At 47.3% G+C, this 25,806-nt stretch overlaps 1 protein-coding gene across 2 annotated transcripts; it reads right to left on the reverse strand.

Moving 5' to 3' along the window:
* Window positions 1–700: 700 nt before the first annotated feature.
* DNAJB13 (DnaJ heat shock protein family (Hsp40) member B13) lies at window positions 701–14,768 on the reverse strand. Of its 2 annotated transcripts, XM_060102968.1 has the most exons (8): window positions 14,675–14,768; window positions 9,655–9,758; window positions 8,426–8,587; window positions 5,036–5,193; window positions 3,887–4,000; window positions 2,677–2,790; window positions 1,613–1,689; window positions 701–1,018 (listed from the first exon to the last, which is right to left on the reverse strand). In XM_060102968.1, the coding sequence occupies exons 1-8, from the start codon at window positions 14,740–14,742 to the stop codon at window positions 865–867; spliced, it is 951 nt and encodes a 316-aa protein (XP_059958951.1). In that variant the 5' UTR covers window positions 14,743–14,768; the 3' UTR covers window positions 701–864. The 2 variants fall into 2 exon arrangements, with proteins under 2 accessions (XP_059958951.1, XP_059958952.1); XM_060102969.1 differs by lacking the exon at window positions 9,655–9,758 and having other exon boundaries at window positions 14,675–14,724.
* Window positions 14,769–25,806: the final 11,038 nt, after the last annotated feature.

A 25,806-nucleotide genomic window follows, 5' to 3' on the forward strand; every position in this document is an offset into this window, starting at 1 on the left:
CGATGGAAGGCAGGCTGGGGAAGCAGGTGTGGTCTGCAAAGGCCCAGCTGGGCTTGGAGGCTGGCACTCCCCCAGGCCACATTGGTAGCAATACTGTAACCCTGATAATCTAAGCAGTGAGTTCACTAAGCACTTTCACACCAATGAGCTGCCTGAGGAGGGTTATGGGTTCTGCTTTACTAACAAGATGGATAATAACATCCAAAGGGTGAGCGGCGGGATTGGGAGCCCAGTTCTAAGACCTGCCTAGAGGTCGCCCAGGCAAGGCAGAAGCCAAAGTCATTTCCAGCACTTGTGTCCCTCGTGCCGCCTCTAATCTAAGCAGAGTGAGGCTGTGGGAAGTGGCCTTCAAGGTTCTCAGCTTTGCCACTGAGCCCTGTGTGACCTGAGACAAGTGTTTTGTTCTCTTTGTGCTTTGCCTTCCTGAGTACAATGTGACTATATCACACTAGAGACTGCCCTTCCAAAGATCGTGTGTCATGAGAAATAGAGCTGGGGACCCTCAGAGACAATGCAGCATTGCCCCACGCTATCAAGGTGGGAGCACAGAGGCTCTGAACCCTCAGGGACCTGGCCAGGCTCACACAGCCAGGACAGGGTCCCAGGTCCTCAGCTTCTTGAGCCCTGCCCTTCCCCCTGCTCCACAAGAAGGGCTGTATGAAGCTCTTCTCCCTCCAACACACACTCTCTTGGGTGTAGCTGGAGGATAGAAAATAAAACTTTATTGTATCAGTTTAAAACCCCATGCCATCCGGTCCTCACGTCATGCCTGTGCAGTGGGCTGGCTCCCGTGCTGGGGGTAGGGGTGGGGTCAGGCCCAGCTAGCCTTCTCTTCCCCCTGCTCCAGTCCCCAGCCCACCAGAGTTATGTCAGCAACGCCTGGCGCAGCATCTGCTTCTTCTGGGGTGTGAGGTGGGTGGGGAACTGGATGTCGAAGAAAATGAAGAGGTCCCCCTTCTTGGTGGGGTCCTCTGGCAACGGCATCCCCTCACCTGGCACCTTCTTGAAGTACTTGGGGCTGAGACGGGAAGATGAAAGAAGGGGGCTCAGAGGGCACCCCAGAGCAGCACACCCGCCCCTGCCCAGAAAACCTCAGGCATGGGGCAGTCAGCAGCTTCTAGAACCAGTGGGAGGGGAGAGGAGACTGGCTTCTTCCAGACAACTTGCTCCCTGAAAACCGTTTACACTGAGGCTCTGATGGTGGATTCCAGGAATCCCATTTTAGATGGGAAACAGCACAAGCAGCAGACCCTGGGTTGGGGTGGGGGAGTGCTGGGCTGCTGAGATTCCCATGCAGAGGGCCTTGCTTGGAAAAGGGCTTAGGAGATGCAACTCAGAACTCTAGAACTTCTAGAGGATGAAGGCAACAAGGATTTCCCAACACAGGGGGCCTCTGGCCTCCACAATGGCTTCATGCAAGTTAGAAAAAGGCACTTCATTTGCCAAGTGAATGTGGCCCACAGCTTGGCCAGAGAGGGGGCTGGATTTCAGTCTCTCTCACCCCTTTGTGCTGGGTACAACCTGAACAACTATACCAGGCCAGCCTGTCCGACACACCCTCTAAGGACCAGGCAGCCCTTCTGCGTATTGGGGCCCAAGCAGATGGACTCACTGGATGATGTCATTGATGGGGATGTTGAGCAGACGGTCATCTAGGGTCTTCACCTCCACGGTGCAGCAGGTCAGAGCCTAGAGGACATTAAGGCCAAAGGTGGGAGTGGGGGAGGTCCCCATGTCCACTCTCTTTTGAAGGCACTTTATGAGACTATTCAGTGCCAGGCCCTACACACTGGAGACAGAAGGATGTTCAAGGACTAATAGGTGAGTGAGCCAGGCTATTACCTGCCCTCAAGGAGTTCACAGTCTGGGAGATAAGAGTGATGTTGATACATGTTATGATAGAGGGAAGTAAAGGGGTCGGTGGGAGCCAAGGTGGCGGGTCCACCAAACCATTCTGGGGTGGGGCAGGAGGGCTCCATAGTGGTGGTAGCAGTTGATGAAGGCCTCAAAGGGTGAGGAGGAGCCTACCAGTTAGACAAGGTGGGCAGACAGCACTCCAGGCAGAGGGCCCAGCATAAGCAAGAGAACGAGAGTGTGAAAAAGAATGCACCCAATGGGCAGGAGCTCTAAGTGGCAGTGGCTGGAGTGCAGGGGATGAGGTCAGCAGGGACCAGACAGCAGAGGGCCTTGAATGCCATGCAAAGATGTTTAGACAGGAGTGTGGCAGGGTCAGATGACTTTGTGGAAAGACCCTGGTGGGGAAGTGCCTGAAGGAGATGAGAAGAAAGGCAGGAAGGCCACTGAGAGGGCTGCTGCACACACCCAGATGCACAGACCTGGACAGTGGGGCTGAACAGAAGTGGACCAAGTGGAAAGAGATTTGGAGGTGGAATTAACAGGACTCAGTGCCTGACCGCAGGTGGGGTCGGGGAGGGGCGGCAAAGTCTAGGCTGGTGCCAATTTCTTGCTTGTGTTGTGAGGGTGCAGAGGGGTCACTCACGCTCAGGAGTGAAGACAGCCACAAACGTTTCGTGTGGCACGTATCACGTTCTGAAGGCCTGCGCCATGCACCAGGGGGAGAGGGGAGTGAGGCCTGCTTGCCTCGGGGCCTCCCACGGGGTGGGGGGGCCTCGCTCTGATCTGCCCACCCCTTGTTCCTCCACGTTGCCCGCTCACCTTGCCCAAGGGGATGGAGTTCACAAAAAAGAGGTTGTCGTTCTCCCTGCGGAAGCGAGGGTGTAGCTTCTCCTTTATGATGAAGGTGACGTCGGCTGGGATGATGTTGGGACCCTGGACAGGGTGAGCCAAGGGATGACAAGGCCTAATTGGCTGTGTGACTTTGGCCAAGTCTCTGCCTCTATTGTCCCCATGTCTTCCTCTGAACAATGAGGAGATTAGACCAGGTTTTCTGGAAGGGCCTTTCCAGTCTGGCTTCATAGCCCCTCCTCTGAGAAGCCTACCCCAAAGAATCCTGCTCTACCCCCATTACTGTCCTCTACTGAGCAGCCCAAGTAGACGCACGCAGCTGGAGGGCAGAACACTGTACTGGGGACAGAGAACTGCCTGCAAGTCTATCCTGCCAAGCTTCATTAAGTTCCAGAACTCTGCTGGGTCTCTTCTGGGCACTGGGGACAGAGGGATCAGACTGGCCACCACCCCCAAGGGCTTCCAGTCTAGTGGAGGAAACAGGCACACAGTGAATCCTCAGCAGGCTCAAGAATGTGATAAAGGGAACCCAGAGGCGGGAGCTCAGAGAGGCACTGACCCAGAGGGGAGGTCAGGGAAGGATGCCCAGAGCATTGGAACTGGGTCTTGAAGAGGGTTTTTCGAAAGTAGGTGTTTCATAAGTGAGAAAGGGGGCAAGAAATACAGGCAGAGGAATTCATCACTCTGGCTCCAAAGACACCATCATCCTGCCTCTTCTCAGGACTTGAGGATTCGGCATGCCTTGGACAATAATTTTATATTTTTATTTAAGTAAGTATTTAATTTAAAATTATTATAAATAAATGGTTTCTGCGTAGCTCCTATAGTTGGGCTTTACTCAGAGAAACACTAAAGAAAATCAGGAAGAACACAGATGTTAGGACTGGATTCTCCTTTCAGCTCTGGTGCTCTTGCCCAGGGAAAGTCCCTTCCCTCTCTAGGCCTCAGTTTCTCACTCTGCAAAATGGGGAGAAGCCCTGGGCTACCCAATCCCCGAGGCATCGTGCGAGGCTCTGTCCCTCGGAAGGGGCATTAGGGATCAGCTCACCCACGCTGCAGACCAGTCTCCCTTCCAGAGCAGGGCTCATAGGGGCAAGAAAAAGCATTGCCTCCTTCCCCCTCAGTCTTCCCACCACATGAACCCATGTGACTGTCCCTAGGCAGCTTCCCTTCTTCTCACCTGGTCCCCTTCCTTCTCGAAGGTGATACGTGTGCCCTGCCTCCAACCAGGTTTCACGTCAATTGTGAGGATCTTGTCCTTGATGGTAGAGGAGTACCCATCCTCGTTCAGCACCTGTAGCGAGATGACAGGGGAGGGAGATTTGCTCAGGATTTCCCAGCTGGCCTTTACACACGTGAGGGATGCTCCATGGGATCTGTGCTCAGCTCAGTTCTCTAGCAATGGGGAGAACTTGCCCTGAGCCATCCCCACTCCCACCCTATTCCACTGGAACCAAGAGCTCATGATTCCAGGATGGCATGGCGTGTCATGGGGTTAGGGCCTGAGGTGCCAAGCAGTCACCATGAGTCGATCAAGGCCACAACTCCAGCCCTAGAAATTATGTGGCCCTGGCTTCTAACAGACATACGGTGAACATGCACTCACTTCCTCTCCCACCCTAGAGGCTTTGGCCCTGAGCCTCTGGCAGGTCTCTTAATCCCGAAGGGAGAAAGACCACAGAGGGCAACATATCTCAGCCTCACCCAAAGCATTCCTCTGTTATGTCATCCACCTATTCTCCAATCACGTACCCAGATGGATGCCATCTGTGGAAAGCATGGCTACAACTGGTACCTCCTCTGTTGGGCAAAGGTGTGAGGTGGCCTTGCTCATGTGCCTAGCACAGGGCTGGACCATGGGACAGGGCCAATGCAGGGTCTGGACCCTGGGGCACTGAGGGTCTTCTTCAACCAGTCCCCTTGGGAACTGTCCCCCAGCCCACCCCCCATGCCCACACAGCTCCTTCTTACTCATGAGGCAGACACCCAGACGAAACCCAGAGGGTATGGTCTGGTAACGCCCAGAGAGTAGAATTCACAGGAGACTCCTCCCACCCACAGCCCTCCCTCTTCCCTCAGGGATGGGGCTGAACTGAGAAGAACAGGCTCGTCCCAGTTAGAAGCACACAGAGGGGATTCCTGCACTAGGAAAGAACCAGGCTAATACCCTCAATTGTCCCTTCCAAACTTCAGACTTTAGAATTCTACCATCTCGAAATCTAAGATTCCATGATTCTGTGAGAGACCATACCTGAGGTCTCCAGTTAAGGTCAGGGAGGAGGTGACCAGTAGGGTTGGAGGGGATAGAAGGTGGCTCCCAAGTACTCACCCTTCGGGAGATCTTAATTTTCTTGGTGCAGCCAAAGAATAAGTCCTCCAGGGACAGGTAGAGGTCTCGTTCGACTGGGGGGTCCTGTTTCTTGACCCCTCGGCCCCAGAGTCCCCCAAAGTTCAAGTCCACCTCATTTCCTTCTGCATCAAAAAACTCTGCAGGAGGTGGGGAGAGGCGAGGAGTAGGAGAAATTGTGTCCAGAAACTCAGATTCATAGACAATCCCCCCACCTCTTCAGTCCCCAAGTGTAATACCCAGACTCCCATTCCCACCTTGCAGACTCAGACTGTTTGGCCAGGCCAACAAGCTGTCCTTGTAGTAGGGAAGAACCTTTGTATTCTATTACAAGTTAATCACTAAACGGATGTTACCTATAAGCTTAAATTATACGTAATGGCCCATCTCTGGGAACCCTACCTCCCAGGTAATGAGCATTAAGCTAAAATACCCTTGTTTAGCTCACAGGAAACATCCTGACCAGGCTCACCTGTGAATGACTGCAGGGAGGAAGAAATTAACATCTCCCCTCCTGAGGCTGACTGGAGCTAGGAAATGTGACTTTACCCCCTCCTCTTTTGGTATAAAGGAAGCCTGAATTCTAACTCAGGCAAGATGGTTCTTTGGGACATGAGTCCACATGTTCTTGGTTTACTGGCTTTTCAAATATAGTCGCTGTTTCTTGCCCCCGACAACTCATCTCTCAATTTATTGGCCTGTCTTGCAGCAAGCAGTAGAAGCTTGGACTCAGTAACATCCTCAACTGTAGATCCAAGGATTACCATCTCTTGATGCCCTCTAATGCTTCATCCCCCACTTTGGACTCCCTTCACCCACACTTCCCTACCTCCCTCCCCCACCCCACCCCTACCTCTGGGGAAGTGCTCCTCAACTCTGGCTGCCTCAGAGGAGAGAGGAGTGTCCTCTGGTGGCAGTGGCTGATAGTGCCAGAAATGATGTGCTGATAGCTTTTATGGAGGAGGGTCACAGCATGCCAGTCCTCCCCACCCTTCCCCAGGCTCCACTGTCCTCCCTGTTCAGCCCAGCCCAAGACCACTAGAGACCCCAGACTCAAGTTTCTATGAAGTCAGCAGCTGAGATGGGGAGAGACAGGGTTCCTAACAAATTAGAGATGTCACCAACATGTTCCCAAACTCCTCTTTCCTCAACTTCTTCTAGCCCTTCCCAGCTCTACACCCATCATCCCTCTTGCTGCCCCACCTTCCATCCTAGTGCAAAGAGCCCCTGCCCTTGAGGTGCACTGCAATCGTCCGGGCTTCAGTTTCTCAGCCTGTGGGATGGGGTAACATGCTTGACCTGCCTTCCACCATTAGGATCAGATAACAAGACGATGGTGAACTAAAACTAGCTCAGAGGGACCTCCCTGGTGGTTCAGTGGCTAAGACTTGGCTTTGCAATGCAGGGGGTGCCAGTTCGATTCCTGGTCAGGGAGCTAAGATCCCACGTGCCTCGCAGCCAAAAAAACCAAAACATAAAACAGAAGCAATATTGTAACAAATTCAATAAAGACTTTAAAAATGGTCCACATCAAAAAAAAATCTTTAAAAAAAATAACTAAAAACAAAACTCACTGAGAGCTTACTATGTGTCAGGTGCTGTTCTCAACTCTTTGCGATATTATCTTATTGGCCCAGAGAGGTCAAACAAAATGCTCACAGTCCCACAGCTAGTGGTATTAAGAGTTGGGATGTGAACACAGGAGGATTTGACTACAGAACTTGTGCCCTTAACCACTATGCTTAATGAAGCCCTTTGTAAACTGCAGGGGTCACTATCATAATTAAGATTTTCTGTACTCTGCCCCTCCTGGTTAATATCACAAAAAGAACTTTGCAGGCTAGAATGACCTTAGGCTAGGGAGGGCAAGGTGGTGTCACACTCTGTCCCCTTAAGATGTGATGAGTCATCGACACAGATGTAGAGAACAAACGTATGGACACCAAGGGGGGAAAGTGGTGGGTGGTGGTGGTGTGATGAATTGGGAGATTGGGATTGACATATATACGCTAATATGTATAAAACAGATAACTAATAAGAACCTGCTGTATAGAAAATAAAATAAAATTCTAAAATTCAAAAAAAAAAGATGTGATGGGTCATCAAGAGGCCTGTGAATTACCAGGTCCCCTCTTGCATGGTTGAATTCATTTGTTCTCCCAGCACCTATGGTGTGCCAGGTCTCAGACACCCCAAAAGCCAGGTCACAGGAAGCCAAGCTCCTCAATTCTGCAGGGAGATGGGACACAAGAACCCCTACGGTGAAGCACTATAGCAGTATAACTCCTGGGCACTGCCTGAGGGACCCCCATACCATGAATTTGACCTTCCCTAATGAGCAATGCCCCTGTAAGCTCTGGCTTCACTCCTCTGAATAGCTTCTTCTCCATGCACCTGTCCCTGGGAGAGATAGGCCCATTGTATGGCATTTTTCTGACTCCAAAGCCCATTTTCATAAAGATCATCTCATTTGATAATGACCTGTGAGGAACTGGCTGTTTAACAGTGAGGAAGCTGAGGTTTCAGAGAGGTGAAGAGATTTGTCCAGAATCACACAGCTCATAAGCGGTGGTGCATGGGTTTGAAACAGGCCCTCTGACTCCAAGTCCCTTGCTTTTCCAGTTTCACCTGGAGTTTATAAACTCAGCTTCCTCTGGCAGACAGGTGAAGGCAATGCACAGTAGGAGGGGCCTCTGAGCAGGCAGTAGCCCACTTAACATATCAATGTGGAGAAGAGGAAGAGGAAACCTTTGAAATGCAGACAAGCTGTAGTACAGCCAGGGAGAAGGGGCTGCGGGAGCCAGGCAATGAAAATCTAGACTCTGTGAGTTGTTTAACTGGAGCCAGGAACGAAGACAGGTCTGAAGGTGAACTGTCCTTGCATGATGATTCGGAGCCTTGGAAATCAACTCTTTGTCAGTTTGCCTCAAACCTGGGATCATTCACACATCCATCCCTGTATTCATCTCACTAACACATGCTTGTACGTTGAAATCTTATGCAGCCATTAAAATGAATAAAGTAGATCTGTTTACAATATAATGTATAAGAAGATAATCTCCAAGATATAAGTGAAAAAAAATCAGTGTATATAATGTGGTCCCATTTCCTTAACAAAATAAAAGGCTATGTAAAAATAAATATAAGCTCATAAATCCATAGAATATTTCTAGAAGGATACAAACACTGTTAACAGTGAGTGGCTGCTTCTGGGGAAGGAATGGAGGACTGGAATTTCTTTTACAATGATTTTTTTTTTTTTTTTTACCATGGACTATATATTTCTTAAAGTAAACAAGACTACTCAGAGAAAAGCATCGTCTATAGCTATGTCCTTCCCAGTAAGGCAAAGGGGCAGGCAGGACCTCTTACCATTAAAGGGGTTATCTCCCCCGAAGAACTCATGGAAAACCTTTTCCGGGTTGCCGTGGAAGACGTAACCAGTTGTCCACGGGGTCTGCGATCCAAACTCCAGAGGAATTCCGCCCTTCAGGCCTTCCTCTCCGAACTTGTCATAGATGCCTCTTTTCACAGCTGTGGATAAGTGTCACCTTGAGGAGGGATCCAGCATAGGGGCTAAGAGAGCTGGAGGGCTGGGAAGCAGAAGGATATGGGGCAGAGAGGAAGGGGTGGGGCGAAAACAGCCTCATTTCTAAGGTGCCTGCTGTCTGGCAGACTCTAGAAGTTAGGGATTTCATTTCATCTTGGGTGGACCTAGGTATGATTCCATGGCCCAGAGGAGAGATGACAAAGACTGAAACTTGCTGCGGGAGGGGTGGGGATTGGAGAAGACAGTGAGAGACTGAGGGTCGGGCTCTCATCCTGGGGTTTGGCTTAACTCAGTCATCACAGCTACTGTCCTTTGTGGTGTAAATAGAATCTTAGAGCCTTGAGATTGTAGGATGTAAGAACTCTAGACCTTCCAAATTCTAGAGCTTTGAAATCTTAGAGTCCGAAGTCCTGAAAACTTGGGGCTGGAGAAACATTAGTGTCTGGCCATTCTTCTGCACAGTATCCATGATTACAGACTCCAGGGCAAGTCCTTAGGGAACCCATGTGGGCATTGCCTCGGGCAGGGGCGGGGGATCTCTTTCCCTAGGCTTCAGTTTTCCATAGGAGAGAGATTTCCTAATCACAGACCCCTCTCTGTCCCTTTGTACATATGCTGTCCTCGGGGAGATGGAGATTTAGCTTGCTGGTAATCAGGGAATAACTGGGCGTGTCTGCCTCAGCCTTAGCCTTCTTTCCTGGGCAGCAAGCATCTCATCTCACTCTGCAGTCCTGCAGGGGACGGGTCGGGCATGGGGCATGTTGCAGGGGTGGGGGGCTTGACCCAGGTCCTGCACTGCTGAGACTAGGGGAGCACGTCAGCCTAATCTGGGGGCTCTCCACACCACGTCCTCCACCTTAGCTTGTGTCTACTGAGAAAGGCAGTTCATTATGTTTTCTTTCTCAATTAGTTTAGATTCTGGGCAGAGAAGAGGAATGCTTACTCTCTGTCAGCCCCCCTCAGAAAGCCCAACGCTCAGAGACGTGAGGATGACATTACCAGAGACGCGGGACAGAGGAGCCACCCTCCATGCTCAGTCCCAGTCACTCACGGTCGCTCAGCACATCGTAGGCCTCTGCTATTTGCCTGAATGCCTCCGCTGCGGATGGCTCAGTGGACCTCAACGGGTGGTTCTTAAGGGCAAGTTTCCGGTACCTAGAGCAAGGAGGGTTAATATCCTGAGGCACAGACCAAGGTTCAGAGCTGGCTCTGCTGTCTGCTGCCTGGTGGTCTCTTGGAGCTTTGATGTTCCAGCTATAAATCAGGGCTGTGGTGGCCAGGGAGGCACAACGCTCAGATCCCCTGGAAGAGAACCCAGTGTCGGGAGCATGGCTGACTGACAGTCCCAGTAGCTGCGCCACTGGCCATTTGTGCTGAGGTTGCCTATGCTTGTTGGGGTATCAGTGCTGGGCCAGCCCTACAGGACCCAAGCCTCCTCCAATGCCCAACCTCTGCTTGAGGCCTCCCCATCAGCCTGGCTGAGATTTTCTCTGGACGACGCTGCAGCCCTCCCTACCCAGCCCTTCCTTCCCTCTTGCCTTTCACAAGCATCAGACCTGCACTATGGTCTGAAGGCTTCCCGGCACATTCCTAGTCCCGCTTCATCCTCACAGTTGTTTCCCTCAAACACTTCTTGCACATCTAATTCTGTCTTGGTGTCTGAACTGACACACAGGCTTCTTGGGAAGATTAGATAAAATAAGGTGTCAGTGGGCCTGGTACAGAGAGGCACTCGGCACAGATCAGGTCGTCTCGCTGTCTCCCCCTCTGTGCTCATTCTTTCCCCTATTTCTTTTTTATTTATTTATTTGTTTGTTTATTTATTTGCCTGTGTCAGGCAGGTCTTAGTTGTGGCATGCAGGATCTTTTGTTGCGGCGCTCAGGCTTCTCTCTAGTTGTGGCGGGTTCCAGAGTGCGCTGGCTCAGCAGTTGCAGCATGTGGGCTTAATTGCCTCGCAGCATGTGGGATCTTAGTTTCCTGACCAGGGATCGAACCCGCATTCCCTGCATTGGAAGGTGGATTCTTAACCACTGGACCACCAGGGAAGTCCCTCTTTCCTCCATTTATGTGTCTGCCCAATCCCACCACACAGTGATGCCACACCTGCAGCATCTGGGGATCTGTATCATTACATCCCAGGAGGAAAGATGTGGCACGAGCTGGTGATTTGTGGAGAGTTTAATAATGGACCACACACCAAGCTGTGAGAGGTGGGGCAGGAAACCACAAGGGACAGCACAATCCCTTGAGGCTACGAGTCCTGAGGTGCCCTGACCACCCCTGAGCCTGTAGCAGTGAGGGGAGGGAGAGGTTACTGAAATCCCACAGGAGAGAGTGTGTGGACAGGGCCTTGGTAAAAGCTGTGATCTTTGATTCAGGGCCATAGCCAACCTGAAGAGATCCCATAAGAAGGGAGCTGGGAATAAATGCCCCTGCCCCACCCTCCTCCCTCCCAATCTCCTGCCTTGTGCTCCTTTTGCAGGATGCATCTGGAAGCCTGAGGGCCAGGAGGTCTACTGATGCAGTTCATATGGGCCAGTCTCCCAGAGCAGAGAGCAGGGTGCAGAAAGGTGGGGCGGGGGTCTGCAGGAGCAAAAGGAGGGCATCCGCACAGCCTCCTCAGTCACTCAGTACACGTGGTCCCACACACGGTCCGCCGGGTCACAGGGCGTCTCCTCAGCCCTGCTCACACCTTCCATGCTGGTGACCCCAGCGCTCGGCCGTGCTTCTTACTCCACTCCACACACACTCCGTGGACAAGCTCAGCTGGCCGACGGCTTTGAGCACCAGCTACACGCTGATGATTCCCAAATCTCTATCTCAAACCAGTTCGCTCCCTTGGCTCCAGACCTCTGTACCTAGCTGCCTACTCGGTACCTCCTCTCCAGTGTCTCACGGGCCCCACAACCTCAATGAGCCCAAACGTGCACACATTTTCATTCCCTAAATTTTTCCCCATTTGTCCAGACCCTGAAGTGGAAAAGCTGAGTATCTTCCACTCCAAGTTCTCCTTCGTCCCCTCCACCCCCATCCCATCAGTCACCAAGGCACATCAGCTTTTCCTTCTAAATAATGTTTTCTTGCTGCTTCTTCATCCCTACAACCATTGCAGAACCATGTCTTCCTGTTTCCAGTTTCCCCCTCTCCAGTCTATTCTGTGTGCTGCCACCAGTTTGATCTCTCTCTCTCTCTTTTGTTAATCTGATGTTTTTAAAATGCTCCCTGACCAAGTCACTCTCCTGCCTGAACCCTTTACTGGTTCCCCCTTTGTCTTCAGCATAAAATTCAAATGTCTCCGAGATTCAACTTCCGCTTCTCTCTCTGCCCTTCTCACTCACAGCTCTCCCTCCCTGCTCCCACGACCTCTCCTGTCCTCTCCAGGCTCCAAACTCCACACTCTGCACTGCTCATGGCTTTGACATTCTCCTCCCTTTACCTGGAATGCTCACCCCTCTCCAGCCCCTTTCATCTCCTCCTGGCAAATATTTATTCATCTTTCCACATTCAACTCAGGGGTCAACTCCTCCAGGATGTCTTCCCTGACTGCAGTTTCCAGTCTAGATGAGATACTCTTTCCCACATCCTCAAGTGCCTTTGATCCTCGTACTTAGCACATGGTGCCTCAGTTGTCTGATGGATCTGTCTCTCCCACCAGCCTGTGAGTGAGTCCCTCCAGTTGCTGTGTCCAGTTCTCTGTGTCCTCAGTGCCTAGCACCAAGTGCAGTGAGTAAACGTTGTGAAATCACTGTCCCACAAGGCAGCCCATTGCACTATGGGGCCAGTCTGACTTTTAGGCAAAGCTTTCTCTTACTGAGCTGGGTCTGCTGTCCTGCGACTCTGCCTCCATCCACGAGGGTCCTGGTCCTGGCTCTGCCCTGCGGGGCCTTACAGACAGAATCTGCTCTGTCTACCTTGACAGACTTGAACGCAATTTTCACACCCACCCTGAGACTTCTAAACCAGCCCTTCTCAATTACAAAGGTTGGAGTCAGGTGTGAGAATTGCAGGAAAACTCTAACAGTGAGTAAAAGTAAGGAGGTTTGAGAAGAGTTCAGTTTTCCATATAAACTTGAGTGGTTTTAAGCTCTGCAGTAACATCATTCTCATTCACCTGCTTTCTTGAGTGGGAGAGAAAGGGGTGAAGTCACAGCCCAGATGTGGCAGCCTCGGATGAATGAGTGAGAGAGAAGTTAATAGCTGGGCGATTATGAATCATCGTGGTGCTTGTGTTCATTATATAAGTTTAGCCTTTTTTTGGGGAAGGGGTCAAACATCTAGGTACTCCCATGGGAGAGTGTGTCAAACATGTGACTCATGCCTTAAGAGTTGTTTCAGGGGGACCTCCCTGGTGGCGCAGTGGTTAAGAATCCACCTGCCAACGCAGGGGACATGGGTTCGAGCCCTGGTTCAGGAAGATTCCACATGCTGTGGAGCAACTAAGCCCGTGCGCCACAACTACTGAGCCTGAGCTCTAGAGCCCGGGAGCCAAACTAGTGAGTCTGCATGCCACAACTACTGAATTCCACATGCCTAGAGCCCGTGCTCTGCAACAAGAGAAGCCCGCACACCGCAACGAAGAGTAGCCCCTGCTTGCCGCAACTAGAGAAAACCCGCGTTCAGCAATGAAGAACCAACACAGCCAAAAATAAATAAATAAATAAATAAATAAATAATTTTTTTTAAAAAAGAGTTGTTTCAGGGGAGAAAGGTTAAGGACTGTTGTTTGGAACATATATGGCTCTTTTAATCACTCTTTATAAGACATGGTTTCAGACGCAAATGATTGCTGGGCATTTTCATGCTCATTACCTCATATAATTCTATTTCAATACCACAACAATTCTTATTTTTCATTTTATTTTTTTTAAGAGATGTGAAAACTGAGGCTCAAAAAGGTTAAGCAATTTGCCCAGGTCACACAGCTAGCAGATAGGAGAACCGAGGTTCAGACCTGGCTCTTTCCAGTGCTTAGGTTGGGCTTATCTTTCTGCATTCCAACTGCCCTCCCTCCTTGAGACCTTTCCCTAGACAGGTCTCACTGGCCAATGAAATGCTATGAACAGTGGGTGACATCACACACTGTCCCGAATTGTTCTCTGATTAACGGGTTTGTGTCTTGTTTCACCAGCCACACTATAGACTCTCTCCACTTACCCCACTGAGATCCCCTATGGGACTTGGCCCGTGGTAGGCAATTAGAGCAGGCAAAGTGTCTGAATACTGGCTCTGCCGGTTACTAGGCACATAGCCTTGGGATAATAATGGTACCTACCTCTCAGGGCTGTTGTGAGGATTAAGTGAAATAATGATGGAATGTTCTCAGAGCAGCATCTGCACAATTCAAAGTCCATTCTCTCTTCTCTCTCCAGCCCACTGCCCTGCTTCAAGCCTCATCTTTTGCCTTGATTATCCTGACAGCTTCTGAAGGGGTCTCTCTCCTTCCAAGATAGCTTCCACATGCCCTGTACATCCCCTTTTGTAACATTCATCAAGCTTGCTGTGACTTACTCAACATCTGTATCCACCAACAAAGTTAAGCTGCACATCACGATATCTCTAGCTGCTGAGACTGCACCGAACCCATATAAGTAGGCGCTCAGTAAATATTCGTCAAAAAATATTTTTTCAGAAAAATGTGCTGATTCCTGTCTTAGACACACCACAAAGTCCCCAAGACTTGATGGAACTATTCAGAGATGTAATTTATTCAATGCCAAAACCCCACGTGGACAGCCAGGATAAAATATGTAATACATCCATCTGGTCAGGTCACTCTCCTGTTCACAATACTTTGGGTCTCCATAATATTAAGCATAAAGTCTCCTTTGTTCCCATTTTATTGCTAGGAAAACCAGGGTACCCAGGAGAGCAGACAGGGCATAGAGAGTAAAGGATGATGGATTGGGAACCCTGACCCAGCCCAAAGCCAGGAAGTAGGTGTGCAAGAAGCAAGAAAAGGAACAAGGTCTACCCTGCCTGCCCTAAGCTGTGCAGGAAAGCTCAGTTTGGAAGAGATGAGGGTGGGCCTGTCCCAGCACAACCCAAAAGCCTCGCTCCTGCCCCCACTCACGCATTCTTGATCTGGGTATCTTCTGAATTGCGAGTGATCTGGAGCACAGAGTAATAATCCTGGCCCATGGCTGGCTGGTTGTCAGTCGGTGGATAGTCCTGACTCCAGCGGATCTGTTAGTCTGCATTCCGTGGTTGCTCCTGACAACCGCACAGGGGCACTCTGGGAGTTGTAATCCTTCCTGCCTAAGCAAACTGCCTTCTCAGCTGTGCTGTAGAAGAGGGATTGAGAAAACTGGGACTGATTCTGTGAGCCTAAGGATCACTCAACTCAGAAAACAGAGTTTTTCGTATGGACACCAAGGGGGGGAAAGTGGCGGGGGGTGGTGGTGGGATGAATTGGGAGATGGGGATTGACATACACACACTAATATGCATAAAATAGATAACTAATAAGAACCTGCTGTATAAAAAAATAAAATAAAATTCAGAAAAAATAAGTAAATTTTAAAAAAGAAAACAGTTTTTAAGGAGAGTAGCAATTGGTTTTAATTAAGTTTTCAGACAAATAGATTTGGCTAATTTTAAAAAATAAATACTTTAGAATGCTTTTAGATTTTCAGAAAAGGTGTGAAGATAGTAGAGCTCTTGTATGCCCCACACCAGGTTTCCCCTATCATTAACACGTTACATGAGTATGGTACGTTTATCACAAATAATAACCAATATTGGTACATCATTTATAACATAACGCCATCCTTTATTCAGATTTCCTAGTTTTTACCCTAATGCCTTTTGTTTGTTTTGTTTTTTAAAATAAATTTATTTACTTATTTTTCGCTGTGTTGGGTCTTTGCTGCTGCACGTGGGCTTCCTCTAGTTGTAGTGAGCAAGGGGGAGCTACCCTTCACTGCGGTGCGCGGGCTTCTCATTGCGGTGGCTTCTCTTGTTGTGCAGCACGGGCTCTAGGTGTGCGGGCTTCAGTTGTTATGGCACGCAGGCTCAGTAGTAGTGGCACATGGGCTTAGATGCTCTGCGGCATGTGGGATCTTCCCGGACCAGGGCTCGAACCCGTGTCGTTTGCAAGCCCAGGTCCCCTGCATTGGCAGGCGGATTCTTAACCACCGCACCACCAGGGAAGCCCCTAATGCCGGTTTTTGTTTTGTGTTGTTTTGTTTTTCCCTGTTCCAGGATCCGATCCAGGATATCACATTAAACTTAGTTGTGGGGATTTCCCTGGCAGTCCAGTGGTTAAGACTCCGCACTCCCAAAGCAGGGGGTGCGGGTTCGATCCCTGGTCAGGGAACTAAGACCCCACATACCGCAGCCAATAAAATAAATAAATAAATAAAATAAACTTAGTTGTCATGTCTCCCGAGGCTCCTCTTGGCTACAGCTGTTTCTCAAACTTTCCATGTTTTTGATGACTTTGACAGTTTAAGGAGTACTGGTCAGGTATTTTGTAGACTGTCTCTCAACTGGGATTTGTTTGATGTTTTTCTTATGATTTAGGTTGGGGTTGGGGTGCTTTGGAAGGAAGACCACAGAGGTAAAGTGTCATCCTCATGCCATCAGGTCAAAGGTACCATCACCATGACTCATCACTGTCAAGGTTGACCTTGATCACCTGCTGAGGTAGTGTTTGTCAGATTTCTCCCCTATAAAGTTACTTTAATTTCCCCATTTCTGGATTGTACTCTTTCGAAGGAAGTCATTTCACAGTCCACCCTTAAAGAGTGGGGAGTTCCACTCCACCTCCTTGAGGGCAGCAGCGTGGTTTTCCACTCACATCCTATACCCAGTCACCAAGCTCAGACCATTTTACCTCCTAGACGTCTCTCAAGCTCCTCCCCTGCTCATCCTCCTCCTAGCCATGGTCTTGTTTGGGCTTTCATCTTTCAGCAAGGTCACCACGACTTCCTCACTGTCCTGCCACCTTGTCTCTACCCTGCCGAGACCTCACTCCACCTGTAATAAGGGCCGGGCAGGCGCAACCAATAGCAGTCCCGCTCAACCATTGGTAGGCATCGCAGTGGGCCCCCACTCTCCCCTTCCTCTGTGTAAAAGAGACACTAGTCTGCCATCTTCTCGGTCTGTTGGCTTTCCAATTAAAGTCGTTATTCCTGCCCCAACAACTGGTCTCCCCATTTATTGGCCTGTCCTGTGGCGAGCAGCGCAAGCTTGGGCTCCGTAACACTGCCCAGAGTTAATGCAAGCTGTTTATCCTGGCACACAGGTGCTCAGTGATCTGCTCTCTCCTGTCTGCTCTCACTTCTCACACTTCACCCGCTCATCAGAAGTCACTACAGCACTTGCAGATGCCCAGCTAACCATTCTCTCCCATTCACCTATGCTGCCACCTCTACCCAGACCCTCCCCACCAAATCCACCACCAACCCTTGCTTGGCCCAGCTAACTCCTACTCATTCTTTTTTTTCTTATGAAATAGTTTACATGCAAGAAAGAGCAGCATTTGAACATTTGTTATTGAAGGACTGCTGCCCCTGTGTGCCCCTCCCTACCTGTTTATTATTCTCTTGTGTTTCTTTATCATTTTACTACTATGCATGCATCTGATGGTGTACTGCTAAATGTTTAACAGGCTCACCAGAAGGAAAAAAATAGCTCTGATTTGTAGCATTTGCCAACTTCTCCCAAGTTGGCAAAGCCAGCTCCACATACCACTGCATGTATCCAAAACAACGTATTTACCTTTTCATATTTTTAAGCTTTATATAAATGGTATCACTTATGCAAACGGTATGTGTTTGTGCATGTGTGTGGGGGGTGTGAGGGTGACTTGTCTTCACAGAGGTTGTATCGCATTCTCTGCTGATCCTGAACATTTGGGCATGTGTGTCAACTCTGTAAGGTAGTATCAGACAGTTTTCTGATGTGGGGATTCTAATTTACAATGGCAAAATAGCGGTGTGTGAGAGTTCCTTTTTGCTCCACATTCTCACCAATTCTTGGTGTCAAATTTTTAAATGGTTGCCAATACAGGTGTGAAATAGCATCTCAATGTGGATTTTATTTTGCATTTCTTGGTGGAGGTCTTTTCATTTTTATTTGAAATTATTTTTCCTCGTTGTGAAATGCCTATTTACATCTTTTGTCCATTTTTCTATTGGGCTGTTCTTTTTTTACAAATTGATTTGTGACTCTTTATGTTTCTTTGTTGATAATATAAAATACAAACCCCTTCCACCTTGGAGCTTGTCTTTTTATCATTTTTTTAACTGGGGTCAAATTTATCAATCTGTTCCTTTTTGGTTATCTTTTTGTATCTAGTTTAAGAAATATTCCCTATACAAGGTCATAAAGATCTTCACCTACATATTCTTCCAAAAGTCCATTTTACTTTAAAATCTTTAATCCACTTAGAACTTATTTTTCTGTTTATGGTGCCAGGTAGGTATTGTTTTTTTCTTTTAGACATCCCACTATCCCAGAACCATTTATTCAACAGTCCATTGTTTCCCCACAAATCTGTATGACTGCTGTGTTATATACAAATGTTACATATATGCATGGGTTTGTATGTGGACTACTGTCCCACTGGTCGATCCCTGGGCCAGCGCCACACTACAGCCCTTCCTCTCCTCCTCCTTCTTCCTCAGGAGTATCTTCTCTAAGTACTTAGCTTCTTACTCCTCTCAAATGGAAACGTATTCTTAAGAAAGGATCAAATATCAGTCGTACAGGGAAAAGGGGGTGCTACATTTTAAACCTCATCTCTAATTGTGGATGGAAAATCTTGAGAGTTCCCTGATGGCACTTCAGATACTAACGACTGAGATATTTAAGAACTTCCCTGGGTCCTCTGAAGCCACACTATTACAGAGGAGGGCCTGCCTTAAAGTAGATCTTTCATATTATTTGAGGCAAAAGATCTATTTTAGTTATATTTAGGTATATCTGGAAGTGGTAAAACACACTTTTGGAATTGGGCCAAAGGACAGAGAAATCAATTACAAAGCTAAGAAGTAGGGTTTCCCTGGTGGCGCAGTGATTGAGAGTCTGCCTGCCGATGCAGGGGACACGGGTTCGTGCCCCGGTCCGGGAAGATCCCACATGCTGCGGAGCAGCTGGGCCTGTGAGCCATGGCTGCTGAGCCTATGCGTCCGGAGCCTGTGCTCCGCAACGGGAGAGGCCACAACAGTGAGAGGCCCGCATACAGCAAAAAAAAAAAAAAAAAAAAAAAAAAAAAAAAAGCTAAGAAGTAAAGTGTAGGTTTTGGGTGAGCTGACCCTACCTTTTTTTTAAAAATTATTTTATCTTATTTTTTTATACATCAGGTTATTAGTTATCCATTTTATACACATCAGTGTATACATGTCAATCCCAGTCTCCCAATTCATCACACCACCACCACCACCACCCCGCCACTTTCCCCCCTTGGTGTCCATAACGTTTGTTCTCTACATCTGTGTCTCTATTTCTGCCCTGCAAACTGGTTCATCTGTACCATTTTTCTAGATTACACATATATGCGATATTTGTTTTTCTCTTTCTGACTTACTTCACTCTGTATGACAGTCTCTAGATCCATCCACGTCTCTATAAATGACCCAATTTAGTTCCTTCTTATGGATGAATAATATTCCATTGTATATATGTACCACATCTTCTTTATCCATTCCAGAGTGACCATATCTTGATGTTGCTGTATTCACATGCCATTTGTGCGACCTGAAGCAAGTTTACTTAATGGCCTCAAGTCTAAGTTTCCTTGAACAAATGGGATTATTAACATGAACTTCACCACAGGGTTGGTGTGAAAATATTAAATAAAACTATACAAAGCATGCATCACATAGAAGATGCTCCCTCAGCATTGAGGCAGTAGACTCAGAGCCAAATCCTATCTGTTAGCTACTAGTTTTATGGCCTTAAAACAGTTATTTCTTAGCTACAATTGCCTAGTTATAAAATGAAAATATGGAATTACTCTTTATATTTTTTTGCATTTCTGAGATTTCTTATGTATTTAATTTGCATTTTTATTTAATTATGTAAATTGAACATTTTTTCTTGTGTATTGGCCATTTGTTTTACTCTCTCTTTTTTTTTTTTTTTTAAGCCACACAGCTTGCAGGATCTTAGTTCCCCAACCGGGGATCGAACCCGGGCGCCCCGTGGTGAAAGTGCCAAATCCTAACCACTGGACTGCCAGAGAATTACCTGTTTTACTCTTATTGCCAGAAAAAAGTGTTGTTAAAAATTAAACTCAGGGCTTCCTGGTGGCGCAGTGGTTGAGAGTCCGCCTGCCGATGCAGGGGACACGGGTTCGTGCCCCAGTCCGGGAAGATCCCACATGCCGCGGAGCGGCTAGGCCCGTGAGCCATGGCCGCTGGGCCTGCGCGTCTGGAGCCTGTGCTCCGCAACAGGAGAGGCCACAACAGTGAGAGGCCCGTGTACCGCAAAAAAAAAAAAAAAAAAAAAATTAAACTCAGAGGGTTGGGGGAAGGCCTTGCTTAGTCTGGGACTGGCTGAGGTGAATGGAGAGGAAGGAGGCGACTCTATCTGAGGGACACCAGGTGTGCAAGGGCCATAGTAAAAGGGGAGGAGATGGCCTGTGTGGCCTCTGTGGCTGGAAGATTGATTACTCACAGCGGTATTGAGCAAATAAGTGAATATACTAAGAATTATGAGAGTGAAGCTTCTCATTGTTGGAGAAAGGAGGTAAATATGTAAAAGGTGGAGCTGGATTAGAATTGGTGACATCAGTGTGAATGCATGATTTTTAATATATATATAGAATGATGGATGCAGAAAGAGGGATGTGTATACGTACCATCTACTGATAGGGCCAAGAAGCAATAATACTCCACTAGTAAAGAGCATATTATTGCCCAGGTTTTGGTTTCTGAATACTATTCTCCACTAAAAGGAACCAGGGCTATTTAGACAAACAACTGATTCCAGGGCTGGGATTGGAAAGTATAAGTTGAGGCTTGAATATCTTGTGGTACCAGAGAATATGGAAGTGCTCAAAGAATGATGGAAACATGTCAAAAGGACACAGGACCCAGCTTGAAGGAGCCCCCATTGGCCCAAATGGGATACTCTAAATAGCAAAATAAATAATAGTAATAACGGATTATAATCCATAGAATAAAAGATGAATCCATGAGTAATCTATAATAATATATCTGACGAATGAATGAGTGAATGAATGTATAAATGAGGGAGAAGGGAAACTTCTTCCTTACAGTAGAATGCTGATTATAAATGTAAAAAGAATAATGGAATTAGAAAATCACCATTTGGCAATTATCATAGGAATAACTGATTCAGACAGAAATCATTGAAGAATGCTAAAATTAGTTCATACAAGATTGATGAGGAATGGGATATTTATATACTCTCAAAGTAGCTCCCCCCAAAATACTTAATAACTTTGCTGTGGAGAAACCTGGTAGATACCATTTGAACTGAGTTAACATTGCCTGACTAAAATAAAAAGGATGGACGAAAACAAGCATTGGCAAGGACATGGAGAAAGCAGAACACTTATACATTGCTGGTGGGAATGTAAAATGGTGCAGCCACTTTGGAAAATAGTTGGCAGTCTTTCAAAACATTAAACCTAGAGTTACCATATGACCAAGCAGTTCCACTGTTAAGTATATACCCAATAGAACTAAAAATATATGTTCACAAAAAACCTGTACACGAATGTTCACAGCAGCATTATCCATAATAGCTAAAAAGTGAAAACAATCCAAAGTCTATCATCTGATGAATGGATTAAAAAACTGTAGTATATCCATACAATGGTGTATTAGGGTTCTCCAGGGAAACAGAGACAATAAGATGTGTGTGTGTGTGTGTGTGTGCACTGTGTGTGTGTGTAGAAATTTATTTTAAGGAATTGGCTCATGCAATTATGGAGACTTGAAGAGTACAAAATCTGCAGGGTAGGCCTGTGGTACAGCAGGAGACCCAGGGAACAGGTGCAGTTTGAGTCCAAAGGCAATCCTTTGGTAGAATTCCTTCTTGCTTGGGGGAGGTCAGTCTTTCTCTATTAAGGCCTTCAACTGATTGGATGAGGCCTCACATTATGGAAGGTAATCTGCTTTACTCAAAGTCCACTGATTTAAATTTCAGTGTCATCCAAAAAACACAGAAACATCCAGAATGTTTGACCAAATATCTGGGCAACATGGCTCAGTCACGTTGACAAATAAAATTTTTTTTATAAATTTATTTATTTATATTTATTTTTGGCTGCATTGGGTCTTTGTTGCTGCACGTGGGCTTTCCCTAGTTTCAGCGAGTGGGGGCTACCCTTGGCTGCGGTGCGCTGGCTTCTCATTGCAGTGTCTTCCCCTGCTGTGGAGCATGGGCTCTAGGCATGCAGGCTTCAGTAGTTGTGGCACATGGGCTCAGTAGTTGTGGCTCACGGGCTCTAGAGTGCAGACTCAGTAGTTGTGGCACACGGGCTTAGTTGCTCCACGGCATGTGGGATCCTCCCAGACCAGGGCTCAAACCCGTGTCCCCTGCATTGGCAGGCGGATTCTTAACCACTGAGCCACCAGGGAAGCCCGACAAATAAAATGAACCATCACAAGTGGGCTATTACTTGGCAACAAAAAAGAATGACGTACTGATGCATGCTACAACATGGATGAACCTTGAAAACTTTATGCTAAGTGAAAGAAGCCAGACACAAAAGGCCACATATAATATGATTCCATTTATATAAAACATCCAGAATAGGCAAATCCACAGAGACAGAGTCAGTTGATTAGTGGTTGCCAGGGCTGGGGCATGGGGAGTGACTGTTGGAAGTATATGGTGTTTCTTTCTGGGGTGATGAAATGTTCTGGCATTGGTGGTGATGGCTGCATGACTTTGTGAATATACTAAAAACCACCAAATTGCATACTTTAAAAGGGTGAATTTTATGGTTTGTGAATTATATCTCAAAAAACAAAACAAAACAAAAGGTTAACATCACCAGTAATGAGACAAATCGACATTGTGTGGCTCCCAATACCATGCTCTTAGGATGAAAAATCACATCGGGAGTATTCTTGCCTAAATACATAACCTAAATCTAATCATGAGGAAACATCAGACAAACCCAAAGTGGCCTACATTTCAAAAATATCAGGGCTGGGCTTCCCTGGTGGCGCAGTGGTTGAGAGTCCGCCTGCCGATGCAGGGGACACAGGTTCGTGCCCCGGTCCAGGAAGATCCCACATGCCACGGAGCGGCTGGGCCCGTGAGCCACGGCCACTGAGCCTGCGCGTCTGGAGCCTGTGCTCTGCAACGGGAGAGGCCCGAGTACCGCAAAAATATCAGGGTTATAAAAGGAAATACTGAGGAAGTACTCCAGACAGAAGGCAAATAAATGCAGCGTATGATCCTGGATTAGACCCTGGACCACAAAGGAAAGAGTGATTATAAAGGACATTGTTGGGACAACCAGCAAAATTTGAATGGGGCTGGCAAACTGGATGATAGTATAGTATCAATGAGGTTTCCTTGTTTTGACAGATGTACTGTGGTTATGCAGGAGTGTCCTTGATTTCAGCAAATGCATACTGAAGTATTTAAAGGTAAGAGGACATAAAATTTGTGTATTACTCACAAGTGATTCAGAAAAAATATATACAGCATACATAACCTGTGTAAAAAATATATCTATATATATATATAAAGAGAGAGGATGATAAAGCAAACATAAGAGGTTAACAACTGGGAGATCTGGGTGGGGATACACTGGAATCCTCTGAACTATTCTTACAGCTTTTCTGCAAGTTTGAAATTATTTCAGAATAAAAAGTAAATTAGAAAAATATATAAAATATATCCACAAAGAGACTTGTTCAAGAAAAATAAACCTTTGCTTTGCAATGCTATTGTGAGGACTGTGCCTGGCACACAGTATATGCTCAATAGCTGCTGCCACTGCCAACTTTCCAGGACTGAGAAATAGAGGCAATTCTCACAAGAAGTCACAAGGGGGCATCTGAAAGCCAAGAAACAAGGTCTAGCACAGAGCTTCCCTGGGCCTGCAGTGCTGCAGATGGGGGTTGTCAACCCTTCCTTACCCAGAATGCATTCCTCAACCCAGAAGGAAAAAAAAGCTTTGTCTGCTGCAAACTGGGGATTATTCCATTCACAGTAGATAAGGCTTTGGGGTACCTGAGAGCTAGCCTCTTCTTCTGTTTGGGTCTGGACTTCAGGACAGCTGTCAAGGGTTACTGCATCTATCACAATCAGGAGGATATCAACTCTGGAGACCTGTGAAAAGGGGCTTGTAAGTATGATGGCAATGGAGAAGAACGAGTCCTGGAATGGGAACTCAGAGACATACTTGTGTGAACTCAGCTATATTCTTCCTCATCCTTTTTTGTTAGTCTGACTTCCTGGAGGTTCCACCTCGACCTCCTAGGACTCAATGTTTCTGAGCTCTGGAATATGTCCTTTTTGGTCTACCTGACCCTATCACAAATCACTCCTTGAATGAAATTGCTCTAGTCCCAGAGGTCTTGTGACCACATGGTATGGTGGAAGGAGCATGGGCCTTGGAGACAGACTGAGCAAGGTCCAAATCAAGGCTCTGGTACTTAATTCCTTGAGCCTCAGTTTTTAGTTTATTTTTGGCTGCGTTGGGAATTCGTTGTTGCACGCAGGCTTTCTCTAGTTGTGGAGAGCAGGGGCTACTCTTCACTGTGGCGCGTAGGCTTCTCATTGCGGTGGCTTCTCTTGTTGTGGAGCACAGGCTCTAGGCACGCAGGCTTCAGTAGTTGTGGCGCACGGACTCAGCAGTGTGGCCCGCGGGCTCTAGAGCGCAGGCTCAGTAGTTGTGGCGCACAGGCTTAGTTGCTCCGCAGCATGTGGGATCTTCCCAGACCAGGGCTTGAACCCCTGTCCCCTGCGTTGGCAGGTGGATTCTTAACCACTGTGCCACCAGGGAAGTCCCTCTTTATCTTTTAGACAGGAATAATACCATTTCCTTTTTAAGAGTGTTACGAGGATTAAATATTTACATACAGTACCTAGAACAGAGTAGATACCCAGTAGATACTCAATGAATTACAGTATTTTATTTTCAATTTGGTTTAGGCAAAAGCAACCGGAAGGAAAATATGGGATTTAAAGTTAAGATAAACCGTGTTCAAGTTCCTACTCTCTATGACCCTTGGCAAATCACTAGATCTTGTTGAGTTTCACCACTAGCCTTTTTTTTTTTTTTAGGCTGTGCTGTGTGGCTTAGAGGATCTCAGTTCCCTGACCAGGGACTGAACCTGGGCCACAGCACCAAAGCTCCGGAATCCCAACACTAGGCCACCAGGGAACTCCCTACCACCAGCCTTTAAGAACTCTGTAAACCATAATATTACCCCAGCTAGGAATTACCTTCTTCTTTTAAATAAATCCTGATCTTAGCCTACATGGCCCAGCGCAAGGGTTGCTTTTCTCTAATAATGTAATTGATATGGTATTCATACTCTGGAAATGAATGACCATGCCGCACAGCATGCGGGATCTTAGTTCCCCAACAAGGGATCGAACCCATGCCCCCTGCAGTGGAAGTGCAGAGGCTTGACCACTGGACCATGAGGGAAGTCCAAACTTTGGAAATTATTAAAAAGAATGAGGGATTAAGCTCTGCCCATCAGAGCAACAGCCAGCTCTACCCACCACCAGTCCCTCCCACCAGGAAACTGGCACAAGCCTCTTAGATAGCCTCATCCACCAGAGGGCAGACAGCAGAAGCAAGAACTACAATCCTGCAGCCTATGGAACAAAAACCACATTCACAGAAAGATAGACAAGATGAAAAGGCAGAGGGCTATGTACCAGATGAAGGAACAAGATAAAACCCCAGAAAAACAACTAAATGAAGTGGAGATAGGCAACCTTCCAGAAAAAGAATTCAGAATAATGATAGTGAAGATGATCCAGGACCTCGGGAAAGGAATGGAGGCAAAGATCAAGAAAATGCAAGAAATGTTTAACAAAGACCTAGAAGAATTAAAGAACAAACAAACAGAGATGAACAATACAATAACTGAAATGAAAACTATACTAGAAGGAATCAATAGCAGAATAACTGAGGCAGAAGAATGCATAAGTGACCTGGAAGACAGAATGGTGGAATTCACTGGTGTGGAACAGAATAAAGAAAAAGAATGAAAAGAAATGAAGACAGCCTAAGAGACCTCTGGGACA

This window comes from Mesoplodon densirostris, chromosome 7 (genome assembly GCF_025265405.1).
Source record: "Mesoplodon densirostris isolate mMesDen1 chromosome 7, mMesDen1 primary haplotype, whole genome shotgun sequence".
Classification (NCBI taxonomy): Eukaryota; Metazoa; Chordata; class Mammalia; order Artiodactyla; family Ziphiidae; genus Mesoplodon; species Mesoplodon densirostris.

Excerpts from the sequence above, each read along its gene's own strand:
- DNAJB13 (XM_060102968.1), bottom strand. The coding sequence starts at position 14,742 with ATGGGCCAGGATTATTACTCTGTGCTCCAGATCACTCGCAATTCAGAA. Across the intron at positions 2,791-3,886 it reads TCGAGAAGGAAGGGGACCAG|GGTCCCAACATCATCCCAGC; the intron begins GTGAGAAGAAGG and ends CACCCTGTCCAG. Across the intron at positions 1,690-2,676 it reads ACTCCATCCCCTTGGGCAAG|GCTCTGACCTGCTGCACCGT; the intron begins GTGAGCGGGCAA and ends AATGTCCTCTAG.